Raw genomic sequence first — 19,890 nt, 5'->3', positions numbered from 1 at the left:
CCGGAAGTCAAAAGACAACGAGCGCAGTGCTGAAAAGAGGTGGGGCTACATAAGGTCTATTAACAGTCTTGAATCAACCTAAAAGTAATGCAACAACATGTCAGTAACTGTGTTCATTCTAATGCCTGATCTGATATTAATGATTCATGTACAGTTAGATGATCTTTGTCTGTGTGTCAGTAAATCAAACCCCTGACTAAACGCTCAACTTCACCTTGTTTCTCTTAAGCCCTATTCGAACGGGATTAGTTTTACATGGGGATGTGGAGTAAAGTAATTTTACCTCAGGACGTCTGTAATATTAATTGGCCAATTTGCACGGGACAAGACATCTCAGTAAAACTAGCAGAAGTGGGAGGGGTAACTTGATTTACTCGCCGCCGTCACCTCCCTGTCGTCATGTGGGTATACGTTGTTTCCTGATACCATGTGCGCAAACACATATAATCTAAATATTTAAACTATATATAACAGTTAGGTCCGGTCAAATGATTTATTAATTAAATTCTGATTGTATTAAGATGTAATATGCACATTAGTTTTGTGCCCCTGACAATTGCTTCGATCTTTTTGCTCTGAATGGTATAGAAAATACTTGAGGATTGCCACAGACTTGTCCCACCACCTACAACACAAATGAATGTTTCTTCAAGTGCTTTGATTCTTGAAAAATGCGCAGAAAACTACTTTTAAACAGGAAATGATGGAATTTTACCATACATATTTACAGCGGGTCTATTCGAACGGGATTACCTGAGGTAATTTTTCCGGACCTTTTTACAGAAGGTAAAAGTCGCCGTAATCTTTACTGACATTGTCCGTAATGATTACTGAGATGGCACATTCGGACAGGACTAAAATCACTGAGCTCTGGTAATGATTACTTTACCCCCACCTCCCCATATAAAACTAATCCCGTCCGAATAGGGCTAAAGTAGGATGAAAATAATGTGTTATTTAATGGTGATTAAATTATATATAGAAAGTGATCAAAGAACGCTCCCTTTACAATCGCTGGAGCTGTCAATCAAACAGAGTTTATCAGTGACTGAGTTCTGGACTCACGGCAAAACTCCCGTTTTATTCAGCGAATCTCTTAGTTACATCTCGTTTGCACTGTTAGTTATGATGAAAGCATTCGTTAGTGTGCAGAAATTGATGAGATCACTGCTTTCATGAGCTCAACAACATGTCTGTGATCGACTACAATGTTCATCTCTGCAACCTTTCATGCCACGATCTAAATATAATGCCATAGATCTAAATGTAATGCAACACTTTTCACAATTAGTTAACCTTGAGAGCTGTAATAGTAAAAATGCACTAAAAGAGAGAGTAGCTATTTCATATGCAAAGATGTTAGCCAATCACAGCAGTGGGCGTTTACACTGAAGTCTCACACAGACACGCCCCTTAATACAGAGCGTTCAAATCAGAGGCTAAATTCAGGGTAGGAAAAATGACTTTTATTTCTAAATTATGACAATTTTTGATGTAAAAAACATCAGTTCATCAAAAAACAATGCAGTTCATGACCCCTTTAAACTTTTAATTTTGATGTCTGCAATGTTGCTCCTCTCAACAAAGACCTTCTGAAACTTTGTGGATATTTTCTTACAAAAAAATAATAATAATACATACGGCTCCAGGGAGTAAGTAAAACGTAAAAAAAAAGTAAAACAGCAGAACTAAACATTAAAGTTAATTTTTATCTCTATAAAATGATATTTGTTTATTTAGCTGAAATTTTTTTTTTTCAGTAATAGACAATGAATTTCATTTTAATTAATAATCTTGATTTTAATATTTAAATTTTACACAAATTGCTTTTTAAACATTATTACATAATATTATATACATAATTTAATTATTACATTTTAAATAGTTTAAAATACTTTTAAAAGTTAAATTAAATCATTTTTAATTAAATGAAATAATTTTAAATAGTGTAATAATTTTTTTAAAAGAATTTCTTTACATTTGTTATTTTAAATAATTAAATTTTACATAATTTAATTAAATTTTAAATAGCTTAAATAACTTTTAAAAGTTAAATTGAATCAATTTTAATTAAATTAAATAATTTTAAATAGTGTAATAATTAAAAAAAATTCTTTACATTTAAATTATTTTAAATTAAATTAAATAATTTTAGATACTGTAATGAAATATTTTTAAAGGAATTAATTACATTTAAATAATAATTTTAAATAGTGTAATTAAATATTTTTAAAGGAATTAATTACATTTAAATTATTTAAATAATCATTTTAAATAGTGTAATTAAAAAGTTAAAAAACAAATGAAAGAAATTGGGTACATTTAATTAATTTTAAATAATTAAATCATTTTAATAGTGTACTAAAATAATTTTTAAAAATGAAATAATTTCTAATTTAAATAACTTTAAAAAAATCTATTACATTTAAATTATTTTAAAGAATTAAAAAAATAATTTAAAATTTAATTAAATAAAATAACCCCCTGGAGCCGTATGTATTATTTTTTTTTGTAAGAAAAATATGCGTATTTAAACTTTATAAAGTAAAATATCGAGCTTCTGGCTAAACATACAGCTTCCGGTTTAAACTCACGGTCCAAAATCAAAACAAAAAATGATACTGCATGAAGAACACACACACAATCCTCAGAAAGGTGTCAAAAATGAATCATTTATTTTGATCAGTTTTGTGAGAAAGAATCTTTTTACAGCGATATTTAACAAAAGGAACCGAGGAAGCAGACGTTCAGTATAAACAGATGAAGCATCAGGTCAGGCCGCGCGGACGCTGAAGAACGGCAGCGCTCTGATGAAAGAGTCCAGTTTGGTGTTGAACAGGTCGCTCTGAAGAGTCTCTCCCAGCACACACAGCGGGTTCTTCACGATGTACTCCACGTACAGCTGCGGTCAGACAGAAGCACGGTTACCACGGTAAAACAGAGAGCAGTACTAGAGTACAGTGAGGGTCTTACGGTGCTGTAGATCTGCTGCAGTGTGTCTCTGCAGTTCGGCACGCCGAGGTCCGTGTTCATCACCAGTTTGATCCCAGTCGGGGTTTCATAATAATGCAGCTTATAGCGGCTGGTCTGGAACGCCAGAAAGCCATCTTTCCTGAAGTGTTTGGATAAGGAACACACACACACACACACACACACACACACACACACTCTCTCTCTCTCTCATCAGAGGAAGGATACATGTCCAGCGGACTCATCTTGCTGACGAAGGATCGGATAGAGAACAGCATCCCGTACATCAGCTTAAACTCCTGATGACAGAGGGAACATGACAATGACGTCACTCTCACGTCATAATGACGACAGATATGAGAACATGAGCAATAAATCATATGTGCAACTCTCTCTACAGAGATTTAAATGACAAAAGAGACAGCATAAACAATATACAAGTAATAAAAGCAAAATTGTACCTCATCTTTGGAGATTCCCGCCTGTTTCTTGCGGTTCCACTCGCTGTAGTGAAGGCAGGAGCCGTTGCGGTCGAATATGTATAAGTTATGAACGGTCATCTGAGAGAAATGAGATGATCAGACACATATCATCAGTATAACACAAGATAAACACTGTTTCTGTGTTGTTTTTACTGATAAACACTGTGTCGATGTTGTTTTTACTCATATTCATCACAGTAGGATTTTATTATTTACCTTCCGCACGGCGTCCGCCCTCAGACTGACCCGAGACCTGCCTGAACAAGTATCAAACACGTCCTAATATGCTTCAAACAATCATTATTTTACAAATGTGTGTTTTTATATTTTATTTTTTTTTTTATTATGTAATGCATTCCCGCAGCTGTGTTTCCTAATCTATCAGACAGGCGTGATCGTTTAAGTCAGGCATATGTGCGGACTCCCGCCGCGGGGTCCTTCTTCAGTAAGGTTGTTTAGAGAAGATGGCGGCAGCTCTGCAGTATCCAGCTAATGTTTCGTCTTTTAACTCTTATAATGATTTGTTTCCTGACTGGACGCAGAGGGAAGTCAGCACAGGGGTGAGAGCAGTGTTAATTACACTAATAATCTCAGTTAATCGAGCTGAAACGCGTTAATTAGTTCACAGACGGACGAGACTCGGTGAATGATGCAGCAGAACTGAACGATCTCCTGAAATATGAATTTATCTCATATTTCTGTCTGTTATTCTCCTGTTTATTACTGTAAAGATGCTTGATTTAGAAATAAATGCGACTTGATTTAGAGTAAATAGTTTAAGTAATTTGTATATTTGTGTATATATATATATATATATATATATATATATATATATATATATATATATATATATATATATATGTGTGTGTAATTAACGTTAGTAATAGTAAATATAACATTTATTGTTATGGTTAATAGATTTTGTTATAATTTGGATCAGTCCAAACTGTGCAAGCAGATAAAACAACAGAACTAAACATTAAATGTAATGTTTATCTCTATAAAATGATATTTATTTATTCATTCATTCAGTAATATCTAGATTTATAATTAATTTTATTTGAATTAATTTTAATTTTAAATCGTTTTTTAAAAATGATTTCAAATAATTTTTAAATAGTTTAAATGACTTTTAAAAGTTAAATTAAATCATTTTAATTAAATCAAATAATTTTAAATAGTGTAGTAATTTAAAAAAAGTAATATCATTTTAAATAATTCAATCTTGCATAATTTAATTAAATTTTAAATAGTTTAAATAACTTGTTAAACTAAATCAATTTTAATTAAATTAAATAATCTTAATTAGTGTAATAATCTAAAAAAATAATATCTTTACATTTTACATGTTAAATAATTAAAATCATTTTAGATAGTGTAATTAAATGTTTTTTGTTTTTTTAATTAAAGAAATTGATTATAATTATTATTTTAAATAATCATTTTAAATAGTGTAATTAAATATTTTTTTGAAAATTAAAGAAATTAATTACATTTTAATTGTTTTAAATTATCATTTTAAACGGTGAAATTAAATATTTTTAAAAACAATTAAAGAAATTGCATTTAAATGATTTTAAATAATTAAATCAAATCGTTTTAAAAGTGTACTTAAATTATTTTTTAAATTTAAATTATTTTAAATAATTAAAAAAAAAAAAAAATTTTATGAAATCATTTTTAATAATTAATATTAAATAATATTCTTAGTTTTCTGTTCTTCATTCTGAAGTAATGTCGTGATTGATGTGAATGTGATCGTTTGTTCAGACCACCATCATGGCGGTGGAGTTTGATGGTGGAGTTGTGATCGGCGCCGACTCCCGCACGACCACCGGGTGAGAGAGAGATAATTTAAGTTTGTTGTTATAATATTTGATAATATTTTCTTCTATTATACAGATGTTTTTATTATTATTTTATCTATATATGCTTTGGTAATATTGTATTATTTACATTCATGCCAATAAAGCAATTTTGAATTTGAGAGAGAGATACTGCGTATGAGCTGAGGTTATGAGTTTGATGATTGTCTGACAGAAATATGATCTGTGCAGCGCTTACATCGCCAACCGCGTGACGGATAAACTCACGCCCATCCACGATCGGATCTTCTGCTGTCGCTCGGGCTCGGCGGCCGATACGCAGGCCATCGCTGACGCCGTCACCTACCAGCTGGGCTTCCACAGGTACGGAGACCACCATCACCGTTATCGTAATCATGGGCAATATGACCGAGTTTCACATTAGAGATCTGTGTTCAAGTATATCTGGCTGGAAATATCAACGTGTTAGAGACCGTTGAAGCTCTTCGTTTGATGAACATTAACTCAGAACCTCTCTCTGGGCTTCAGTATCGAGCTGGACGAAGCTCCTCTGGTCCAGACGGCGGCCAGTCTGTTCCGGGACATGTGCTACAGGTACAGAGAGGAGCTGATGGCCGGGATCATCGTGGCCGGCTGGGACAAACGGAGGGGCGGACAGGTACGGCTTCAGCAGGAGCAGCAGGAGCAACAGCAGCAGGAGGAGGAGATGTGCTCACCTGTGTGTGTGTGTGTGTTCAGGTGTACACGGTGCCGGTTGGAGGGATGATGACCAGGCAGCCGGTGTCGGTCGGTGGATCCGGCAGCAGCTACATCTACGGATATGTGGATTCAAACTACAAAGCCGAAATGAGCAAAGAGGAGTGTCTCAAATTCACTGCAGGAGGTCAGACACACACACACACACACACACACACACACACACACACACACACACACACACGCTACCGTCATGAGTTTGAAATCATTAGCATGTTTTTGAAAGAGTCTCTTCTGCTCAAGGCTGCATTTACTTTGTTCAAAAACAGTGAAATATTATTACAATGTAAAACAGCTGTTTTCTGTGGAAACCCGTTTCTGCCACAGTTAAGTAAAAAATGATTCGTTAAAGGTGCAATATGTAAGAGTTTTGCAGTAAAATGTCCAAAAACCACTAGGCCAGTGTTATATATTTTGTTCATTTGAGCACTTACAATATCCCAAATGTTTCCAACTATTTGTAAATCGTGAGAAAATTGCAATTTTAACGTGTGAGGAGTCGCCTGTCAATGGCATCATACCCGCGTTACCCTCGGTTTCCGGTTTTATTTTGTAGAAACCATGGAAACACCAAAGACGCTTTAATATTTACATGTTTTAATAGACAAGGGAACAACTGTTTTGATATATTTATAGACAGAAAACTAATTATTGTTATATACCTCAACACATTTAGTCTTATTGTTTAAATCTAATTTTCTTGTTTTTTTTTTTGTTTTTGTTTTTGCGAGTCTCACGCTTTACCACGCCTCAGAGAAAAACACTATTTTGTGAAGTAGCTAACATAGCATCATCAGATGCAGCTTTAGTTTTAGTAACAGTAATACAGCATTTTCTCCATCATACAATACGTTTTAAAATGAATTGCATGTCATTTATGAACACAATCATCCAGCATTAATATGATATTGTAAAATCGATCTATCTTACTGCAGTGTGTAACAGTGTCTCACAGCAGCCGCCGAGCGAACGCACAGAGTAACGTTATAACATGATTTTCAACACTCTCAAATGTGTCTAATATGATAAACAGAGCTGCGTTACCTCATACTCATGACCGGAAAAGCGGAACTGTGATAACAAGAAACTTTTTCATTATTATGACACATTAAGTCATTATTATGAGAAACTTTCTCAATATAATGAGATTATGACTTACAGAATTTTATTTTTTTTTTTTCTCAATTGTGGTGGAAACCATAGTTTTCTTTGTGAATATATAGTAAAGTGTAACTTATTCCTGAATTTTCAGCATCATTACTCCAGTCTTCAGTGTCACATGATCCTTCAGAAATCATTCTGATATGATGATTTGATGCTCAAGAAACATTTGATTATCAATGTTGAAAACTGTTCATATTTTGTGAAAACTGATACATTTTATTTTTCAGGATTCTTTGATGAATAGAAAGTTCAAAAGAACAGCATTTATTTTTAAATGGAATCTTTTGTAACATTATAAATGTTTACTGTCACTTCTGATCAATTTAATGCATCCTTGCTGAATCAAACGATTAATTTCTCTTTGTTAAAGGGTTAGTTTGCCCAGAAATTAAATTTGTCCTTAATTACTCACCATCATGTCATTCCAAACCTAAGACTTTAATTCATCTTGAAGTGAACATCTTTTTAATGAAATCGGAGCGATTTCTGGAGTAATGATGCTGAAAATTCAGCATTGAAATTACACTTTACTATATATTCACATAGAAAACAGCTGATTTACATTGGATTAATATGACTGTTTTTGATCAAATAAATGCAGCCTTGTAAGCAGAAGAGACTTTTCAAAAATGTTTTTTTTTTTTTTTTTTTTTTTTTAATTGCACAAATGTTTTTATCAGTCGTACCATTAGAGCATCTGTGTGTGTGTGTGCAGCGCTGGCTCTGGCCATGGAGAGAGACGGCTCCAGCGGAGGAGTGGTGAGACTGGCTGTCATCACGGAGCAGGGAGTGGAGAGACAGGTCATCCTCGGGAACCAGTTACCACAGTTCTCCACCGTCTGAATCTCACCGATCTGTCTGTTAGGAAAACCTCAAGGTGTTTCTGTAGATGTTTGTCATACAAAGTTCCAATAAACATGACTTCTTTCAAACCGTTTTGTGTGTTACTGTTTCATTCAAAGATCCCAAATGTTTCAGTGGAAGTGTTTTCGCTTTTACATTTGCTCATGTTTTTGTTCTGTTTGACTGAACAATGACAGACACATTTCAATCATTATATTCCAAGTCTGTTTGTTACAGATTTACATATGCCACCTTTAAAATATGTGTGGAATTGAACCAAATAAGAAAAGGTAAAACATGTTAAATGAATAACACTTGTCTTTTTAGAGCTGCTTCACAGCAGTTTGAGTTTGTCTCATTGTTTATTACTGTGAAGCTGCTTTGAAACTATGTACTATATGAAACTTGAGACGGCTGAATTTTGAGCAAACGTTTAAAGACAACTGAGAGTTATATATAAAAGGGAAATGAAACTGGGAATTGGCCTGAAGATCTCGTAAAAATGGTGTGAATGTTTGATAGAGTGCTGAGAAAAAGAGATTTTTCTTTAAAATAAGAGATTCGAAGGTGATTTATGTACACATACACTAGCTCAGGAGAGATTGCTAATAACTGAGTAGTTTTGTGTTTAGTTAAGACTTAATTATTGAACTGATGTTAATAATCACAGCTATTTTAATTTTCCAGCAAATTCATCAATAGTATGAAGCTAAAGGACATGAACTTGTTTAAAGGGTTAGTTCACCCAAAAATGAAAGTAATGCCATTAATTACTCACCCTCATGTCGTTCCACACCCATAAGACCTTCATTCATCTTCAGAACACAAATTAAGATATTTTTGATGAAATCCGATGGCTCAGTGAGGCCTGCATAGCCAGCAATGACATTTCCTCTCTGAAACGCTGTTTCAGAGCTTTACGAAACGAATCAGATGAATCGTGACTTTGGCGCTCCGAATCACTGATTCGATTCATAAAGCTATGAAGCAGTGTTTTGAAATTGGCCATCACTAGATATTGTTGAAAAGTCGTTATTTTGGGGGTTTTTTGGCGCACCAAAAATATTCTCATGGCTTTATAATATTAATATTGAACCACTGTACTCACATGAACTGATTTAAATATGTTTTTAGTACATTAATGGATCTTGAGAGAGGAAATGTCATTGCTGGCTATGCATCGGATTTCATCAAAAATATCTTAATTTGTGTTCCGAAGGTCTTACAGGTGTGGAACGACATGAGGGTGAGTAATTAATGACATTATTTTCATTTTTGGGTGAACTAACCCTTTAAGTCGCGTTGAATAAAAGCGTCTGATTACACTGCAAATTAAATTATGTTTTTCCTCAGTGTTTCTGTCTTGTTTTCCAGCACAAATATCTAAACTTCCTTAAATCAAGACATATTTATTGGAGAAGCAAAACACCTGAAGATATGAAGTCTTGTTTTCTGAAAAAGTGACTTTACGCTAAAAAAACAAGTACAAATCTGACAGAAAAATCTCATTTTCACTTTATTTTTCTGTAGCTGCATTGAAACAATATTGTGAAAAGTGTTACACAAATAAAACATGGCTTGGAATCAATCAATATTTTAGAGTTAATGGATGAGACCAAATTATGTCCAATGGCGGTTCACTCCAGAGCGATGGTGGAGGGCTGGCCAATCAGAGAGCAGGACCTCTGATAGGCCACACCCCCATCCGCCAGCTCCCATTCCCCAACCACCCACTGCATCTCCTGCTGTCGTCCTCGGTCCTCCCTCAGGATCAGACTGTAGCGAGCAGTCGTTCCCTCTCTGCTCTGCACCCAGCGTTCCTCTTCCTCTCTCCATCCATCTGCTTCCTCTTCTTGGCTAATCACCCTGTACAGCGTCTTCCTGAACACTTCCCCGCTCACCAACGGCTCTTGTTCTTTATCTCTCGATTCCCCTGCCACAGGAACCACTTCTATTTTAGAAGAAACATCTTTCCCTTCAGTCTCACTTGCTCCGTATTGCTCCTCCCTCTGGTTGATGAAGAGAACGCTCCGGAATACGGCTTGAACGGCTTTGATCTGTTCTAGGGCTAAAAAGCTCACGCTCTCATCCTCATTCTCCCTTGTCTGGGTGTTTTCAGCACATCTGTACGCCCGTAGGATGACCCCATCGCTGGCTAAGCGAGCCAAGCCGTGACGCTTGAGCCGCCGGTAGATGGTAAGGTAGTTTCTCAGGAGCCAAAGAAACAGAAAACTGGACGTGAGCGCCGACAGCACACACAGCAACACAAAGCCAGCAAATAACCACCAGCACCATGGAAGCATCCTTCCATCCGCATCACGAGCATCTGCCCAGTGCGGACCAACACTGGTTGGTGGTTCTGTTCGGGCAGTGATCCGTTCAGCGGTTGGCAGTTCAGTCTGGACCACGATCCAGGTATGCGGTTCAGGTCGGGTGGTACTTTGAAGTTGAGATCTGGTAGTAATGGGTCCAACGGTTGGTGGTTTGGTGTGGACCGTGATCGTTGTCATGGAGGTGTGCGGGTCCAGTTGGCCAGTACTTTGATTGGGTCCAGTGGTTGGCGACTCAGACGTTGTGTGTTGTGTGTCGGCAAGTGATTTGGTGGTGTCTCGAGTGGAAATATCTGGTAAAAAAGTGACTGGACTGGACGAGGGAGTGGTCCAGAAATTAAACCATTTTACAACCTCAACTGTGACCCAGGACTCAGCGGAGGTCCAGGTTTTGGTGGAAGCGGGTAGGTGGGTAATGGTGGTGGTGTCGTGTGGAGCATTCGGAGATTGAGGGGTGGAAATTGGTTTGACTAAGATTCTGGTAGAGGGGGAGTTGAAATCCCAGTCTCCGCTGGGGTAGAGGGGTGGATCTGGAGGGCAGAAGTCATTCTCCTCCAGTTCAATGATGGGTCGTTGGAATAGGTGAGGCGGTCCAGAACACACAACGGTGTCGGCAGCGGGAATGATGTCGTTCGGTCCGCCATGCTTGTATACGTTGTGTTCCTGGTCATTCAGGTAGCTGTGGAGGTAACCTACAGCACAGCTGCAAAGCCAGCGATTGTGGGACAGGAAAACGTAAGGTAACTCAGGTTTAGATGAGAAGAACCCATCGGGCATCAGCGAGACGCTGTTATTCTCCAAATCAAATGTCTTCAAGCCGCTGGAAGACACTCGCTCCAGGAGGCGAGACGGCAGGGCGGGAAGCTTATTCTGAGACAGATTAATGATCTCCAGACGTGGCAGTTCGCTGAAGGTGGCGTCATGAAGAGAACGAATCTGGTTTCCGTCCAAGTAGATCTCCATCAGGTTGGGAGCGCAGCGGAACACCAGTCCCCCCAAACCAGTTAACCTGTTACCAGACAAACGCAACACGCTCAGGTTCTCAAGCACTGGACCTGAAAGAAACACAAATAGAGTTTGAGATCTTCTCTGAGTCTTGTGTGAGATGACTGCAGTGCTTCTGTTTACCTGGTGGTTCCAGCGTGGTGATGTGATTGTGGCTCAGGTCCAGCTCGTGCAGCTGTGTGAATCCAGAATACGAGGACCAGGACAGAGAACTGAAGTGGTTTTGTGTGAGAACCAGAACCTGTGTGTCTGGCTGGATCCCGTCAGGAACAGCCGTCAGGTTCTGAGCCACACAGCTCACGCGGGGCCGGTGGTCCTTGTTCATGTCTCCCGGACAGCTGGCGCTCATGACGACGCTGCACTGCATCATGAGGAAGATGAAGGGTCGCATGATGAAGACTGGAAGAAACCAAGGCATTTTTGAGATCTCACAAAACAGTTTAAGAACATGTTCATTGCAAATTTCACTACAAAATCAAAAGAGAAATATTTAGTTTAAAGAAACTAAAGACTTAAAAAAGACAGAGATCCACTTGAATGCGATTCTTACCGACCAATTAGTCTTTTGAATGTGGATGTAAAGATACTGGCTAAAATGCTTGCAAAGCGTCTTGGGTCTGTATTACCTAAAATCATACATAATGATGGGTTTCATTAAAAATAGACTATTGTCTCATAATATAAGAAGAGCACTGAATGTAATTTACTCCTCTCTTTCTCATCCACCGGAGGCTCTTCTGCTTGATGCAGAGAAAGCCTTCGATTGTGTGGAATGGGATTAACTGTTCTTTGTATTACCTGTGATTTGGCAACAAGTTCATATCCTGGATTAAACTTTCATATTCCCATCCAGTATGCTCAGTCCGTGCCAATCACGTATCATCCTCTAACTTCCCTTTAAAATGGGGCACAAGACAGGGCTGCCCACTTTCACCCTTGCTTTTTGCATTGGTAATCGAGCCCTTGGCAATTGCAATCCGTACTGAACAGGCCATACTGGGAATTAGGAGAGCCAGTGCAGTTCACAAAATCTCACTATACGTGGATGATGTGTTGCTCTATATCTCCGATCATGCTGTTTCTTTACCCGAAGTCCTGAGAATTATAAACTCTTTTAGCCTTTTTTTCCGGTTACAAATTGAAGATAAATAAAAGTGAGATATATCCAATCAATTTTCCTGTTTCTAATTTCACCACGCTTCTCCAGCGAGTCTAGAATGATTTTGCTCGCTGGTCAACTCTCCCTCTATCACTGTCAGGACGTGTAAATTCAGTAAAGATGAATGTCTTATCTAGATTTCTGTACTTATTCCAATGTGTTCCTATATTCCTATGTTTTCAACATTGATAATAATCAAAATGTTTCTTGAGCATCAAATCATCATATTAGAATGATTTCTGAAGGATCATGTGACACTGAAGACTGGAGTAATGATGTAACAATGCTTACACTTTACTATATATTCACATAAAAAAGAGATGTTTTACACTGGAATAATATTTCACAGTTTTTACAGTATTTATGATCAAATAAATGCAGTCTTGGTGAGAATGAGACTTTAAAAAGCATAAATATTACCTACCCCAAACTTTTGAATCAGTGTACATTTGTAAAGCCGCATTTTAAATATACATCATGACAGTAAGATTTACTACACAATTAGAACTTGAATGTTCTTGAGAATAATGTCACAACACAGAAAAATCTTAACAGTCCCTAAAATAGGCTCCATGTATTTTATGCAAAATATAATTGACAACTTTATGAGATACTTAAATATAACAGTAGAAAACAGTAATAACAGTGATAGTAAACAACAGTATTGTCTTCACCACACCACACAAATGTGAGTCAGAATAAATAATAATATATGATTGTTTATTGAGTCCGTACCTCTGAGCATTGATGTCCGTATGAAGCCGGTTTCCTCTCGTCTGGATGGAGAGCATCATCTGTTCTGCTGGATTCACAGCTCTATCTCTCTTCCTCAGTATCAAACACAAACCACAAGCGCTTCTCCATATATGAGCATATCTGCAATGACTTGAACACAGTGGGTTTTTCCACATCAACCCCTGGCCTTTCATTCTTCCTTGGGTACAAAAACACGTTTCCTAAGAAAGACTTTAATTTCTGTAACAACTGAAATCTAAAGCAATTATTATTATTATTGTAAAATGCATCTGTATGTTCTGAAGGAAATGTGAGCGCTGCCCACCAATGATGTTGGTGTTGTAGGTGCTTGTTCAATAGCTTTATGTGGTCATGGATATTGTTGAATCTTTTTTACTGTTTTAAGCTAGATTGCTTAGAAAAACACTGTCTTCAACAAACACCAACAGAATTATTCTGCAGTTTCTTCAGTCAGACACTGAGGAGATACAACTACAAAAACACCAGAAACAATGTTGTTTTTATACATTTTCCTTTAATGACATTTTGCAGTTTTTAAACAGACATTTTTAAAACTCAAAAAGTAACTCAAAATCCAGAATAAAAGAGCAACAGAAGAGCAGAAACAGAAGCGGCAGCTTGTGTCCAATGACACATGTGAGGTTCATCATGTCGGAAACAGAACGTCAACCTCAAAAAAACAAAAAAACAAAAACAAAACACACAAGTGAAGAATGCATGTGTGTGTTTGTGCAAATGAACTCAGGGGTGAGAGGTGGAAGGTCCAGGTTTTGGTGGAAGCAGGTAGGTGGGTAATGGTGGTGGTGTCGTGTGGCGCGTTCGGAGATTGAGGGGTGGAAATTGGCTTTACTAAGATTCTGGTAGAGGAGGAGTTGAAATCCCAGTCTCCGCTGGGGTAGAGGGTGGATCTGGAGGGCAGAAGTCATTCTCCTCCAGTTCAATGATGGGTCGTTGGAATAGGTGAGGCGGTCCAGAACACACAACGGTGTCGGCAGTGGGAATGATGTCGTTCGGTCCATCATGCTTGTATACGTTGTGTTCCTGGTCATTCAGGTAGCTGTGGAGGTAACCTACAGCGCAGCTGCAAAGCCAGGGATTGTGGGACAGGAAAACGTAAGGTAACTCAGGTTTAGATGAGAAGAACCCATCGGGCATCAGCGAGACGCTGTTATTCTCCAAATCAAATGTCTTCAGGCCGCTGGAAGACACTCGCTCCAGGAGGCGAGACGGCAGGGCGGGAAGCTTATTCTGAGACAGATTAATGATCTCCAGACGTGGCAGTTCGCTGAAGGTGGCGTCATGAAGGGAACGAATCTGGTTGCCGTCCAAGTAGATCTCCATCAGTTTGGGAGCGCAGCGGAACACCAGTCCCCCCAAACCAGTTAACCTGTTACCAGACAAACGCAACACGCTCAGGTTCTCAAGCACTGGACCTGAAAGAAACACAAATAGAGTTTGAGATCTTCTCTGAGTCTTGTGTGAGATGACTGCAGTGCTTCTGTTTACCTGGTGGTTCCAGCGTGGTGATGTGATTGTGGCTCAGGTCCAGCTCGTGCAGCTGTGTGAATCCAGAATACGAGGACCAGGACAGAGAACTGAAGTGGTTTTGTGTGAGAACCAGAACCTGTGTGTCTGGCTGGATCCCGTCAGGAACAGCCGTCAGGTTCTGAGCCACACAGCTCACGCGGGGCCGGTGGTCCTTGTTCATGTCTCCCGGACAGCTGGCGCTCATGACGACGCTGCACTGCATCATGAGGAAGATGAAGGGTCGCATGATGAAGACTGGAAGAAACCAAGGCATTTTTGAGATCTCACAAAACAGTTTAAGAACATGTTCATTGCAAATTTCACTACAAAATCAAAAGAGAAATATTTAGTTTAAAGAAACTAAAGACTTAAAAAAGACAGAGATCCACTTGAATGCGATTCTTACTGACCAATTAGTCTTTTGAATGTGGATGTAAAGATACTGGCTAAAATGCTCGCAAAGCGTCTTGGGTCTGTATTACCTAAAATCATACATAATGATGGGTTTCATTAAAAATAGACTATTGTCTCATAATATAAGAAGAGCACTGAATGTAATTTACTCCTCTCTTTCTCATCCACCAGAGGCTCTTCTTCTGCTTGATGCAGAGAAAGCCTTCGATTGTGTGGAATGGGATTACCTGTTCTTTGTATTACCTGTGATTTGGCAACAAGTTCATATCCTGGATTAAACTTTCATATTCCCATCCAGTATGCTCAGTCCGTGCCAATCACGTATCATCCTCTAACTTCCCTTTAAAATGGGGCACAAGACAGGGCTGCCCACTTTCACCCTTGCTTTTTGCATTGGTAATCGAGCCTTTGGCAATTGCAATCCGTACTGAACAGGCCATACTGGGAATTAGGAGAGCCAGTGCAGTTCACAAAATCTCACTATACGTGGATGATGTGTTGCTCTATATCTCCGATCATGCTGTTTCTTTACCCGAAGTCCTGAGAATTATAAACTCTTTCAGCCTTTTTTTCCGGTTAATAATTGAAGATAAATAAAAGTGAGATATATCCAATCAATTTTCCAGTTTCTAATTTCACCACGCTTCTCCAGCGAGTCTAGAATGATTTCGCTCGCTGGTCAACTCTCCCTCTATCACTGTCAGGACGTGTAAATTCAGTAAAGATGAATGTCTTATCTAGATTTCTGTACTTATTCCAATGTGTTCCTATATTCCTATGTTTTCAACATTGATAATAATCAAAATGTTTCTTGAGCATCAAATCATCATATTAGAATGATTTCTGAAGGATCATGTGACACTGAAGACTGGAGTAATGATGTAACAATGCTTACACTTTACTATATATTCACATAAAAAAGAGATGTTTTACACTGGAATAATATTTCACAGTTTTTACAGTATTTATGATCAAATAAATGCAGTCTTGGTGAGAATGAGACTTTAAAAAGCATAAATATTACCTACCCCAAACTTTTGAATCAGTGTACATTTGTAAAGCCGCATTTTAAATATACATCATGACAGTAAGATTTACTACACAATTAGAACTTGAATGTTCTTGAGAATAATGTCACAACACAGAAAAATCTTAACAGTCCCTAAAATAGGCTCCATGTATTTTATGCAAAATATAATTGACAACTTTATGAGATACTTAAATATAACAGTAGAAAACAGTAATAACAGTGATAGTAAACAACAGTATTGTCTTCACCACACCACACAAATGTGAGTCAGAATAAATAATAATATATGATTGTTTATTGAGTCCGTACCTCTGAGCATTGATGTCCGTATGAAGCCGGTTTCCTCTCGTCTGGATGGAGAGCATCATCTGTTCTGCTGGATTCACAGCTCTATCTCTCTTCCTCAGTATCAAACACAAACCACAAGCGCTTCTCCATATATGAGCATATCTGCAATGACTTGAACACAGTGGGTTTTTCCACATCAACCCCTGGCCTTTCATTCTTCCTTGGGTACAAAAACACGTTTCCTAAGAAAGACTTTAATTTCTGTAACAACTGAAATCTAAAGCAATTATTATTATTATTGTAAAATGCATCTTTATGTTCTGAAGGAAATGTGAGCGCTGCCCACCAATGATGTTGGTGTTGTAGGTGCTTGTTCAATAGCTTTATGTGGTCATGGATATTGTTGAATCTTTTTTACTGTTTTAAGCTAGATTGCTTAGAAAAACACTGTCTTCAACAAACACCAACAGAATTATTCTGCAGTTTCTTCAGTCAGACACTGAGGAGATACAACTACAAAAACACCAGAAACAATGTTGTTTTTATACATTTTCCTTTAATGACATTTTGCAGTTTTTAAACAGACATTTTTAAAACTCAAAAAGTAACTCAAAATCCAGAATAAAAGAGCAACAGAAGAGCAGAAACAGAAGCGGCAGCTTGTGTCCAATGACACATGTGAGGTTCATCATGTCGGAAACAGAACGTCAACCTCAAAAAAACAAAAAAACAAAAACAAAACACACAAGTGAAGAATGCATGTGTGTGTTTGTGCAAATGAACTCAGGGGTGAGAGGTGGAAGGTCCAGGTTTTGGTGGAAGCAGGTAGGTGGGTAATGGTGGTGGTGTCGTGTGGCGCGTTCGGAGATTGAGGGGTGGAAATTGGCTTTACTAAGATTCTGGTAGAGGAGGAGTTGAAATCCCAGTCTCCGCTGGGGTAGAGGGTGGATCTGGAGGGCAGAAGTCATTCTCCTCCAGTTCAATGATGGGTCGTTGGAATAGGTGAGGCGGTCCAGAACACACAACGGTGTCGGCAGTGGGAATGATGTCGTTCGGTCCATCATGCTTGTATACGTTGTGTTCCTGGTCATTCAGGTAGCTGTGGAGGTAACCTACAGCGCAGCTGCAAAGCCAGGGATTGTGGGACAGGAAAACGTAAGGTAACTCAGGTTTAGATGAGAAGAACCCATCGGGCATCAGCGAGACGCTGTTATTCTCCAAATCAAATGTCTTCAGGCCGCTGGAAGACACTCGCTCCAGGAGGCGAGACGGCAGGGCGGGAAGCTTATTCTGAGACAGATTAATGATCTCCAGACGTGGCAGTTCGCTGAAGGTGGCGTCATGAAGGGAACGAATCTGGTTGCCGTCCAAGTAGATCTCCATCAGTTTGGGAGCGCAGCGGAACACCAGTCCCCCCAAACCAGTTAACCTGTTACCAGACAAACGCAACACGCTCAGGTTCTCAAGCACTGGACCTGAAAGAAACACAAATAGAGTTTGAGATCTTCTCTGAGTCTTGTGTGAGATGACTGCAGTGCTTCTGTTTACCTGGTGGTTCCAGCGTGGTGATGTGATTGTGGCTCAGGTCTAGCTCGTGCAGCTGTGTGAATCCAGAATACGAGGACCAGGACAGAGAACTGAAGTGGTTTTGTGTGAGAACCAGAACCTGTGTGTCTGGCTGGATCCCGTCAGGAACAGCCGTCAGGTTCTGAGCCACACAGCTCACGCGGGGCCGGTGGTCCTTGTTCATGTCTCCCGGACAGCTGGCGCTCATGACGACGCCGCACTGCATCATGAGGAAGATGAAGGGTCGCATGATGAAGACTGGAAGAAACCAAGGCATTTTTGAGATCTCACAAAACAGCTTAAGAACATGTTCATTGCAAATTTCACAACAAAATCAAAAGAGAAATATTTAGTTTAAAGCAACTAAAGACTTAAAAAAGACAGAGATCCACTTGAATGCGATTCTCACCGACCAATTAGTCTTTTAAATGTGGATGTAAAGATACTGGCTAAAATGCTCGCAAAGCATCTTGAGTCTGTATTACCTGAAATCATACACAATGACGGGTTTCATTAAAAATAGACTATTGTCTCATAATATAAGAAGAGCACTGAATGTAATTTACTCCTCTCTTTCTCATCCACCGGAGGCTCTTCTTCTGCTTGATGCAGAGAAAGCCTTCGATTGTGTGGAATGGGATTACCTGTTCTTTGTATTACCTGTGATTTGGCAACAAGTTCATATCCTGGATTAAACTTTCATATTCCCATCCAGTATGCTCAGTCCGTGCCAATCACGTATCATCCTCTAACTTCCCTTTAAAATGGGGCACAAGACAGGGCTGCCCACTTTCACCCTTGCTTTTTGCATTGGTAATCGAGCCTTTGGCAATTGCCATCCGTACTGAACAGGCCATACTGGGAATTAGGAGAGCCAGTGCAGTTCACAAAATCTCACTATACGCGGATGATGTGTTGCTCTATATCTCCAATCATGCTGTTTCTTTACCCGAAGTCCTGAGAATTATAAACTCTTTTAGCCTTTTTTTCCAGTTACAAATTGAAGATAAATAAAAGTGAGATATATCCAATCAATTTTCCTGTTTCTAATTTCACCACGCTTCTCCAGCGAGTCTAGAATGATTTCGCTCGCTGGTCAACTCTCCCTCTATCACTGTCAGGACGTGTAAATTCAGTAAACATGAATGTCTTACCTAGATTTCTGTACTTATTCCAATGTGTTCCTATATTCCTATGTTTTCAACATTGATAATAATCAAAATGTTTCTTGAGCATCAAATCATCATATTAGAACGATTTCTGAAGGATCATGTGACACTGAAGACTGGATCAAATGTGAGTCAGAATAAATAATAATATATGATTGTTTATTGAGTCCGTACCTCTGAGCATTGATGTCCGTATGAAGCCGGTTTCCTCTCGTCTGGATGGAGAGCATCATCTGTTCTGCTGGATTCACAGCTCTATCTCTCTTCCTCAGTATCAAACACAAACCACAAGCGCTTCTCCATATATGAGCATATCTGCAATGACTTGAACACAGTGGGTTTTTCCACATCAACCCCTGGCCTTTCATTCTTCCTTGGGTACAAAAACACGTTTCCTAAAAAAGACTTTAATTTCTGTAACAACTGAAATCTAAAGCAATTATTATTATTGTAAAATGCATCTGTATGTTCTGAAGGAAATGTGAGCGCTGCCCACCAATGATGATGGTGTTGTAGGTGCTTGTTCAATAGCTTTATGTGGTCATGGATATTGTTGAATCTTTTTTACTGTTTTAAGCTAGATTGCTTAGAAAAACACCCGTCTT

The 19,890-nt window shown here is 38.5% G+C and overlaps 5 protein-coding genes across 8 annotated transcripts; 1 reads left to right on the top strand and 4 right to left on the bottom strand.

Moving 5' to 3' along the window:
* Positions 1-2,652: 2,652 nt before the first annotated feature.
* Positions 2,653-3,803, bottom strand: trappc1 (trafficking protein particle complex subunit 1). Its single transcript, XM_048178719.1, has 5 exons — positions 3,669-3,803; positions 3,432-3,530; positions 3,199-3,269; positions 2,974-3,112; positions 2,653-2,902 (listed from the first exon to the last, which is right to left on the bottom strand). The coding sequence occupies exons 2-5, from the start codon at positions 3,528-3,530 to the stop codon at positions 2,774-2,776; spliced, it is 438 nt and encodes a 145-aa protein (XP_048034676.1). The 5' UTR covers positions 3,669-3,803; the 3' UTR covers positions 2,653-2,773.
* A 52-nt stretch (positions 3,804-3,855) lies between these two features.
* psmb6 (proteasome 20S subunit beta 6) lies at positions 3,856-8,130 on the top strand. Its single transcript, XM_048178718.1, has 6 exons — positions 3,856-4,012; positions 5,223-5,290; positions 5,510-5,641; positions 5,807-5,936; positions 6,017-6,161; positions 7,914-8,130. The coding sequence occupies exons 1-6, from the start codon at positions 3,917-3,919 to the stop codon at positions 8,039-8,041; spliced, it is 699 nt and encodes a 232-aa protein (XP_048034675.1). The 5' UTR covers positions 3,856-3,916; the 3' UTR covers positions 8,042-8,130.
* A 1,403-nt stretch (positions 8,131-9,533) lies between these two features.
* On the bottom strand, positions 9,534-13,647 carry LOC125260488 (platelet glycoprotein Ib alpha chain-like). 2 transcript variants are annotated; one of them, XM_048178883.1, is made up of 4 exons: positions 13,271-13,647; positions 11,927-12,002; positions 11,500-11,775; positions 9,534-11,426 (listed from the first exon to the last, which is right to left on the bottom strand). In XM_048178883.1, the coding sequence occupies exons 3-4, from the start codon at positions 11,765-11,767 to the stop codon at positions 9,679-9,681; spliced, it is 2,016 nt and encodes a 671-aa protein (XP_048034840.1). In that variant the 5' UTR covers positions 11,768-11,775; positions 11,927-12,002; positions 13,271-13,647; the 3' UTR covers positions 9,534-9,678. The 2 variants fall into 2 exon arrangements, with proteins under 2 accessions (XP_048034840.1, XP_048034839.1); XM_048178882.1 differs by lacking the exon at positions 11,927-12,002.
* Positions 13,648-13,785: 138 nt separating this feature from the next.
* LOC125260489 (platelet glycoprotein Ib alpha chain-like) lies at positions 13,786-16,785 on the bottom strand. Of its 2 annotated transcripts, none has more exons than XM_048178886.1 (3): positions 16,572-16,785; positions 14,798-15,073; positions 13,786-14,724 (listed from the first exon to the last, which is right to left on the bottom strand). In XM_048178886.1, exons 1-3 carry the CDS (start codon positions 16,579-16,581, stop codon positions 14,141-14,143), a joined length of 870 nt encoding a protein of 289 aa, XP_048034843.1. In that variant the 5' UTR covers positions 16,582-16,785; the 3' UTR covers positions 13,786-14,140. The 2 variants fall into 2 exon arrangements, with proteins under 2 accessions (XP_048034843.1, XP_048034842.1); XM_048178885.1 differs by lacking the exon at positions 16,572-16,785 and adding an exon at positions 15,229-16,045.
* A 301-nt stretch (positions 16,786-17,086) lies between these two features.
* LOC125260490 (platelet glycoprotein Ib alpha chain-like) lies at positions 17,087-19,830 on the bottom strand. Of its 2 annotated transcripts, none has more exons than XM_048178887.1 (3): positions 19,460-19,830; positions 18,099-18,374; positions 17,087-18,025 (listed from the first exon to the last, which is right to left on the bottom strand). In XM_048178887.1, the coding sequence occupies exons 1-3, from the start codon at positions 19,467-19,469 to the stop codon at positions 17,442-17,444; spliced, it is 870 nt and encodes a 289-aa protein (XP_048034844.1). In that variant the 5' UTR covers positions 19,470-19,830; the 3' UTR covers positions 17,087-17,441. The 2 variants fall into 2 exon arrangements, with proteins under 2 accessions (XP_048034844.1, XP_048034845.1); XM_048178888.1 differs by lacking the exon at positions 19,460-19,830 and adding an exon at positions 18,526-19,392.
* Positions 19,831-19,890: the final 60 nt, after the last annotated feature.

Source organism: Megalobrama amblycephala, linkage group LG24 (assembly GCF_018812025.1).
Source record: "Megalobrama amblycephala isolate DHTTF-2021 linkage group LG24, ASM1881202v1, whole genome shotgun sequence".
Taxonomy (NCBI): Eukaryota; Metazoa; Chordata; class Actinopteri; order Cypriniformes; family Xenocyprididae; genus Megalobrama; species Megalobrama amblycephala.
The sequence above is the reverse complement of the archived record's forward strand: the minus strand, read 5'-3'. Positions and strand labels throughout refer to the sequence as shown.